The sequence below is a fragment of the Maylandia zebra genome, linkage group LG20 (assembly GCF_041146795.1).
Source record: "Maylandia zebra isolate NMK-2024a linkage group LG20, Mzebra_GT3a, whole genome shotgun sequence".
NCBI lineage: Eukaryota > Metazoa > Chordata > Actinopteri > Cichliformes > Cichlidae > Maylandia > Maylandia zebra.
The window spans coordinates 30,909,042-30,917,695 of record NC_135186.1 but is presented as its reverse complement, the minus strand read 5'-3'; the positions used below and the strand labels follow the sequence as shown (position 1 = coordinate 30,917,695).

Genomic DNA, 8,654 nt, shown 5'->3' with positions numbered 1-8,654 from the left:
GCCACTCTCTGTACTGTGGCTGAATGCACTAAAGCCCGAGCACCCGCTGCACGCCTCTTTATTAGCAGTCATCCAGAGGAAAGCAAAGAAAGAACACGACAGGGTAAGCTCGATCCCAGTCTTCAGAACAAGGACAGAAAGTTGTACAATTATCCCCCCCGTCACCCACCTTCCTCTCTGCGGTGTGAATTACAGCCTTTGGTCTGCCTCCTCCGCACAGATCACAACCTGGAATGAACTGCCAGACCTTACCAGTGCTAAAACAATACGACTTTAAAAGTGTCCTGCTATGCTTTTCCTCATCTACTGTCATAAATGTGCTGTTACACCAATGGGTGCTGGTATTAAACATGAGATCAATGCATGTGCGACAGATCCCAGCGAGCTAAAAGCTCAGCCAACTGCTCTTAATGCTCAGCCTCAAACTGTTTTTTCTACTCATGTCTCTCTATGGAGTCCAAAAAAGCTTTTCAAAGAAAAATATTTCATTGTCACTGGAAACTGTGCGACTCTTCTTCGAATAGTACCCCCCTACCCCAAACTGCTCTCGAATGACAGTGTGAAGTTGTACCACACTTTATCTGGCGCCGTTTGCACTGGACCTAGTTTATTTTTAGTTTCTGCAAGAAAACGTTTTAATAGCTGTACTTGTCTTTAGACTTGCATGTTTCTCAAGTTTGCACAGTAACATCTACTATCACTATATCCTCACACGCTTCGAGTCACAGGCATAGTTTGTTTAAAGGTTCAGTATGCTGGATTTATAAATACTACTTTTTGTCATATTTGCTCAAACCGTTGCTATGTTCCAATAGTATGAATACAACAGAGATCACCTCATATGACACCTCTTGAATACCATTTGCAAGGATCAACCATGCCTGAATGAAAACAACCAATCAGAGCGGCACCTCCAACACACTATCAATAACTACTTGTGCCCATGCAGAGCAGCGCCCCCATGTTCAGCATATGGTCTCACTCAATCTAGTGCAGTTTCTGTGGGAGAAGGAGAAGTTTCAGAAATTCATAGGCTGAAAAACAACAGGCAGCAGTAATGAAGTCTCTGCAAACAGCTTGTAGGTGCCTTATCACCACCTTCTGGCAGTAGTACTATATTATCTTCTACCAGGCACCCATAAAAACAAGGGAAACAAGGGAAATACATAAAGTTTTACTGATTTTAATATTAGATAATAGAGCAGGGCGATATGACCAAAAATATCTATCACGATATAAATTTTAAAATTTGCGATAACGATATAACTGACGATATAATTGACACTAGACAAAATACTTTACAACTCCACAACTTTAGTGCAAAAAACCCCATTAATGTATTTTCACTTAAACAAGCAGCTGTTTTTTTATGTGCATTGAAGTTATATAAAAAATTTACAGTGCAAATTCCTTGCTGACATTTTAACCAAAAGGTATTTCCAGTGGAAATTGGCCGACATATCCTCAGCATAACCATGTATAATATCCACAACTTAAAAAGAGGTTACACACACACACACAATATGGTAATATTATGTTGAAGCACAGTACATATCATACATATCACTCCGCGAGGCTCCTGCCTAATATAGCCGTAATGCTCCGGCAATCCATCAAGCAGTCCGGGTTCGTAGCTTAGCAAAGTCGTACTAAAACATTTGACAGATTTTCGAGCGCCGTGTACATAAAATCGTTTCGAGGTCAGTAAACACAACCAGAATTCATGCATAAGGCACACGGGATTATAAGGGGCACTGTCGATTTTCAGAAAAAAAAATATCAAAGGATTGATTTTAAGTGTGCCGTATTTTCCAAACAACACGGTAATAACGACGGCCCGCTAGCATGCTCTACAAAAAATAGTGCTTTGTTGTGTATCTGACGGACGAAAGCCAAACCAGTTCCACACCACTGAAGTTGCAGCATTTTTACAAACCAATTCTGGTTCATCCGTTTCATTTAACGATCCGTGTTCGCTCTTCTCATTCTGTGTCGCCGCCATGTGCGTATGTAAACCTAGGCACTGCGCATGCGCGTTTTACCCATATTCTATCGCGATATTTCATTTTCCTATCGTTGCCCAAAATTACACCGGTATTACCGTGAACGGTATGATATAGCCCAGCCCTATTAGATAAGCCTATCCCAGCTGCCTTAGGGCGAGAGGAAGGGTACACTCTGGAGAGGTTGCAGGGCTAACACACAGACAAAGACAACCAGTCGCACTCACGTTCACACCTATGGGCAATTTAGAGTTTCCAATTAACCTTTACCCACTAACTGCATGCCTTTGGACTGTGGGAGGAAGCCGGAGTACCCAGAGAGAACCAGACCTTCTTGCTGTGAGGCAACAGTGCTAACCACCGTGCTGCCCAAAATTACACCGTGATGTAATTTAATATTTTAATAGCCAAAAAAATCTCGCTTACAAGCCAATTGTAAGCAAGATGGCTAAAAAACACTGTAAAAACCTTATACATGAACTAAAACTATCAACAGAATTCACAGAAGCTTTGACTTTATGTCCACAACATGTTTGTTTTGTTTGGAACAGATAAGTGAAACTTTTCTAGTTATACAGGCAATTGGGATTAGGAATTGGTGGGAAAGAAAGGTTAAACAGCAGCATCCACTATTAAAACACTGCCCTCTGGGTGGTCAAAGTTTTCTTTAAACCTTTAGATGCTAATGACAAAAAGTATCTTTATAAAAGACGACAGCTTTAAATGTGGAGGAGCTAAATCAGCTTGTTTCTGACAGTGAAGAAACTGAGCAGCTGCACCAAGGTCCAGTATGAGATAAATAATTTCGACCATTGAATTATGTAAAGCTACTTTAATAGAGCCAAAGAATAAACACAGAGCTAGAAATGACCACAACACATTCCCTTAAAAAAATGCTAGCAGGAAAACAAAACAAATTAAGATAAGCAAAATGAGCCCGTTTCCCAAAAGCACCTCAAGGCTAAGCTTATTGGATTATCCACATCAATAACAAAAAAAGTTTCCCAAATGCAAAATAACTTACAGACATTCTTAGAGATACTCAAACATTGAAGTGTGCCTTCTGCTCTGGCTGTGAAAGGCTGCAGAAGGGCCTGGGAGGGGTTTTAACTGCAGCTTTTATTGCTTATGCTAATTTCTAAGCCCTGTGATGATCTTTCAGAGACACAGATGAAAAGCAGCTATATTTTGTACGACGCCCATTTTCTCTTTGTAGCAAATTAATGTAATAACATGAAACAGAATCAAACCGTAACCGGCGATTGACACTTTTAATTTGACTTTTCTGACTAATAAAACACTTTTTTGTTTTGTTGAGTGTCACGTACTTGCACGAATGACAGGAAGATGTTGATAATAAGTGCTAAAATGCATATATTTATAGAAGTGCTGTGACTTAATCTTAACTAAGGGTGTTGGTGTAATTTGGCAACAAGCAGAGAAAGCCGTTGACAACTGCACTTGAAGCTGTGTTTTCTCACTGAACAATCACAAATGTTTCTACAACATTCAAGCTTTTTAACTGATAAACCCCATTTTTATCCGCCTCAGAAAATGCTTTCAGAGACTTAGATTATCAGGAAGCAGGGCCAAGATCTGTGAGAGTGTGAGCACACAAAGACCTCATTTTCACTCTGAACATGACAGGAGGAAAATCCATTTTCTCAATCAAGATGAATTTCCAGTTTTCAATTCTGATTTGAACATTTGATTGGAGCTGTAAATGCACTATTATTCAGCACAGAGATTTGCCGCAGGAAAAGCAGAAACATGTGCCTGTTTTAAGCCTGAAAAGGCAGTTTTTGAAAGATAATCTTCAAGGTATACAATGGCTGCAACAGGCTGAGAGGACTCTAGCACTTTAGCTGTTGTAAAGAGGCACCACCCTGTCTATAGATGCCCTGCAAATGGGGCATTTCTTTGGCTCTGGCAGGGCCTCGTAGCACTGGCTGCAGGTACACACATGACCACACTCTAGAAACACGCAGGAGCGATCCTGGCTCAGGCAGACAGTGCAGCTGGTGGGGGATATGCTGCTTTCCTCTATGTTAAGTTCACGCAAACGCTTCCTCTGTTGTTCCTTGAACTCCTCAAGTATGCTTCTCTCCTTCTTGCTCTGTCTGCGATGCATGTATTGCTTCCACAGGATGTAGAGGAGCGTGGAGCAGGCAGCCATGCCGAACACAATCGCCAGAATCCTCCAGAGTCTAACGCTGGTCCCCTGCTTCCGCAGGAGAGACTCGTAGTCCAGCCGAGTGAGGAAATAACAGAAGCCCTGTTTGGGTGGTTGGAGCTTAATCAGGTTGTTATCCAGGACCAGCTCTCCGACTCCTGTGATGCTGTCACCCACACGCAGCATCTCCTCGGTTTCGTGGATGCCTTTTGGTCGCTCCCCGCTGATGAAGTGACCAATAACACTGGACAAGGATTGGACTGTGGGGTGGAAGTTCTCGTAGGTGGTCTCCAGATCCAACTCCGCTGCATCTAACGGGCGTATAACTCGGACTGTGGAAGCGATATCGTCATCATGTGACCCGAGGGCAAAGGGAACTGTGTTAATGCGCTGATGGATGATTTTCTCTGTGCTGTTCCTGTGTGGAAACATTACATTACATTGATTTATAATCAATTTCCATGCATCAGAAAACAGCAACAGTCCAAAGCTCAGCTTATAAAGACAAACAACCATATTTTGGGCTTTTTTTCTTTTTTTTTTGATTATTAGCTCTTTATTTAAGCTCCAGTGTATTTTAAATAGTTTCTTTGCATAACAATAATAATCTCAGATTATTCGGCAATTTTCTTATAATCAAATTATGTAAAACTGCCATATAAACATTTTTCAAAGCTTTTAAAAGAATCATTTAAAAAGATATTTAAGAGTTTCAAGTGCGAATGACTTTTTAAGTCATTTTTCTCTGTCTTGTTTTTTCCGACGTGTAGGGTAGATTTAATAAGAAGGATATAGGTCAGTAATGGACAGTCATTGCTTTTGCCTCAGCCTGTCAGTCACTGCTACAAAATCTGAGGACCTCATGCGTTCTTTGTAATATGCAATGACCTAATGAACTTGAGGCAATTTTGGGAGATTCAAGCTGGTATTTTTTTCCACAGTTACTGAAAATACTCAATTACTTCGGCTGAAAAGCATGCACGCCCAACACTTGTTTTAATGCACTGCACTTTTATCCCTTGCACAGAGTCCGGTATGCTTTGGACAAGAGATATCTGAGTGTGAAGGCAAAACTGGATTTTACTAGTCGATCAACACTCCTGCCCTCACCTGTGACCATGACATGTGGGTAGAGACTGAAAGAATAAGAAGATCGTGAGAATAAGAATAAGAAGGAGAAAAGCTTTCTCCGCTCTGACTCTCTTAGAGACAGGGGAAAAGAGTAGAGCTGCAACTCATCCTCAATGAAAAGAGCCAGTTTGAGGTGGTTTGGGCATCTGACTAGGACGCTTTCTAAGTGAGACATTTCAGGCAAGTCCAACTGCGAGGAGACCGAAAGGCAGACCAGGACATGGTTGAGAGATTATGTCTCTCAGATAGCCTTGAAAGGGCATCTCTGCTTAGACTGCCACCCATTCGACTCAGTTAAGTAGCAGAAAATGGATGCTGGGACTCACTAAACAGTTGGCAGCAGTTTTTCTTTTCCCTGAATATTTGGTCATGCCTGTGAAAAAAAGTTATTAGAGAAGAAGGTGACTTCAGCATGAAATAAGCTCAATTTAGTTACCAGAGTATTTGGCTCTTGAGTTGTTTAGCAGGCTGCTGTCTGCGTCAGCGTTACCATCTGCTCTCCCTCTAACTACAACACTGACACAACTGTTTTTCCCAACGGCGAAACGTCAGCATGTAATCCTGTTCTCCGTCTACGTTTATGAATGAATTTGATAACTGCATGCCATCATTAAACCAAAAATCACTTAGCATAAATAGTTCCGTTTTTTAAATTAAAAAACAGATGTTTGGTGTGGAAAACAGAAAATGTTATTTATTTCAGCTGAATAACAAAACATTCAGACTGTCTGTAAAAAAACATATTTATTTAACCTCTTACCATATGTGAGTGGTGCGGTTCCACACCATCTTCTCCTCCTTCAGCGTCAGCCTCTCAATGACACCTTTGCAGTTATCGACAAACTGGCTGTTTAGTGTTTCCTTCACAGATCTCACCACACCTGCAGTGTGCAATAAATAAGTGTCAATTATTTTTCAGGACTCCCAATAAAAATAAAAGTTACTTTATTTAGGTTTTCCGCACGGCTCAGCAAACCTTCTATGACGGCATATGGGATACATCTTCCAGGAGTTTCAGACAGGATGGTTTTCAAATCTTGGTCATGGGAGACTTTCTTTGCTTCCTGTAGAATAAAAATAAATATATACTAAAAATGTAAGGAATTTTCACCCTGCATATGATAAACAGAGAAATGCAGAAATATGTCTGACCTTTAATCTGGCAACTATTGTAGCTCTGCTTCTGTAAATGGAATAGAAGAATGCGGTCAGAGCCGAGCTTGTGGCTAAAACCACAATCTGTGCCGTTGAGGGCTTCCCACTGGAGTCCATCCTGAAATCTACAGCATTGAAGGTCGCTGTGAGAGAGGAGATGAACACATCAGGAAGTTATCATTCATGTCAGTCCAATAGGCCACAACTGTCAGAGTTTGACCTACAAAGTAGTTCCTGGAACTCACTAAAAGACACTTTAGCCACGGAAAAATGATCAGCATTGTAATATTTTTAAGCACACTGAAGATGAAAAGAAAATGCATAGATTTCTGTTGAATAAAGCAACAGACTCTTTGCTTTTACTTTCCACAGTCCGATCAACCACAAATGTTGGAAATTGTCCATTTACAAAGCCACCACAAAGTGCAATTTCCATTTTCTGCACTTGAACTCCATATTATAGGATACCATTGTTTTTACTCCAAAACATTCAATTAGACTCCACAATATGGACACCCTACAAATAGTTTTGACTGTGCAGCAGTTCAAACTACCAATAAACCACATTTACTATGAGATTACAAAGAGCAGGAAATCCTCACAACTCAAAATTTTAAAGGAATTTTCCGCCAATCAATCTCAAAGGTCTTGTTTGTTCTACCAAAAATCTAAACATATTTAGATTTTTTAAATATATATTTAAAAAATAAACATAAAATATATGACTTGGGAGTTCAGTCCTGAGCTACACACGTGGTGGAGACTGTCATGTCCTGTGGGGCACGGCAGCTGCTCTGTGGGAGAGAAGGCAACTCTGCTGAGGTGGTGGAAGCTGCACAGAGGATGGTTGGATGCTGCCTTGCCGCCACCACCACTACTACAGACATCTACACCAGCAGAGTCAGTAAGACTGCTGAACTCTAGTGGTCCCAGCCAAAGGTAACACCACTTGTGTCTTTGAACTATACACTTTTTGTTTTTATTTACACTAAAGAACACTGTCAAATTGTTTTAGGGTGCTTGCTTCTGTTTCTTTTCTCTCATTCTTGTTGGCTTTAACCAGGACCTCAGCGAAAAAAATAATTTCACCTCATGTGAGTATGTGTTGCAATGACAATAAAAATCCGTAAATATATGCAGACTTTCGCCACTGCTGTTGCTAAAAATCTACCGAAACAGGAACGTCAGAGCAAAGGTTGCGTGGCATCTCGTTACAACTTAGAGCAAATTTCAAATAGGATCATCTCACAAATAAAGCACATTGAAACTACCCATAATTGAATGCGTGTAGATAAATACTTTTGAAAAAAGTCCCGTCTGCGGCTCCCTAATGTTTTGCTTTTCTCCTTTTCATATCTAAATGGACTGGAAACCGCTCACAGCTTAAACGGTAAATATATAGTTTATGGTTACTCCAGTCTGGACACTAAAATAGCCCCCATTAACTAACACGACAAGCAAGTTAGCTTCAGCAAACACAACATTACTCAGTGCTAACAATTAAATCATCAGCTTACATGGTAATATCAGTCTTTGTCAGTAAATATCCTTTCGTTTAAAGCGAAGTCGTTAGCTGGAGTGTTGACTAAAGTTATCATTTCCTTCACTTCCTTAACTGACATTACTAGCTAGCTTGGCTAAATTAGCAGTTTGCTAGCTATGCCTTGACTGGAAATGAAAGGACGGCTGAGACATTTGTTTGAAATAAGCTGCAGCCGTCACATAAGGAGACAACTAAAAGCAGCTTTAACGGACTGTCCAGCCACACATTTACACTCGATTTCCTGTCAACAAACCTGAAACAACAGCAGTCTCCACAGCTAAGCCAACACCAACACCGGGAAAGACACCGACGTGCACTTTGCCTCCCCACCAGTAGATGGCAGTGTGGCAGCGTACATCTATTCGTGAACTTGACGGCCATACCAGCTCCTATCCAAGGTTAAATAAAACTAAAGTAAAAACTAGAAGGAAAAAAACAAAACAAAACGAAACAAAAATAAAACAAACAAAAACATTTTAGATACCGAAATAAAAAAACAACAACAAACAGACGTTGCAACTCGACAACAACAAACTGAAATTATATTAAATGCTTACAAAACTAGATAATATAAAAATTGTACATGCTTTAGTCTTTATCAGTGTAGCCAAATCTGTCAAGCATCAGGAGGCTTTGGTGTATTTCTTTA

The 8,654-nt window shown here is 40.5% G+C and overlaps 1 protein-coding gene across 2 annotated transcripts; it reads right to left on the bottom strand.

The window, feature by feature from the left end:
- Positions 1 to 2,820: 2,820 nt before the first annotated feature.
- Positions 2,821 to 8,414, bottom strand: mul1 (mitochondrial E3 ubiquitin protein ligase 1). Of its 2 annotated transcripts, none has more exons than XM_004560367.2 (5): positions 8,259 to 8,414; positions 6,460 to 6,605; positions 6,284 to 6,371; positions 6,068 to 6,188; positions 2,821 to 4,594 (listed from the first exon to the last, which is right to left on the bottom strand). In XM_004560367.2, the coding sequence occupies exons 2-5, from the start codon at positions 6,577 to 6,579 to the stop codon at positions 3,865 to 3,867; spliced, it is 1,059 nt and encodes a 352-aa protein (XP_004560424.1). In that variant the 5' UTR covers positions 6,580 to 6,605; positions 8,259 to 8,414; the 3' UTR covers positions 2,821 to 3,864. The 2 variants fall into 2 exon arrangements, with proteins under 2 accessions (XP_004560424.1, XP_076734502.1); XM_076878387.1 differs by lacking the exon at positions 8,259 to 8,414 and adding an exon at positions 7,980 to 8,172.
- Positions 8,415 to 8,654: the final 240 nt, after the last annotated feature.

Coding starts and splice junctions, on each gene's coding strand:
- mul1 (XM_004560367.2), bottom strand. CDS start 6,579: ATGGACTCCAGTGGGAAGCCCTCAACGGCACAGATTGTGGTTTTAGCC. Junction 6,372..6,459: donor CAATAGTTGCCAGATTAAAG/GTCAGACATATT, acceptor TTTATTCTACAG/GAAGCAAAGAAAGTCTCCCA. Junction 6,189..6,283: donor CCCATATGCCGTCATAGAAG/GTTTGCTGAGCC, acceptor TGCACACTGCAG/GTGTGGTGAGATCTGTGAAG.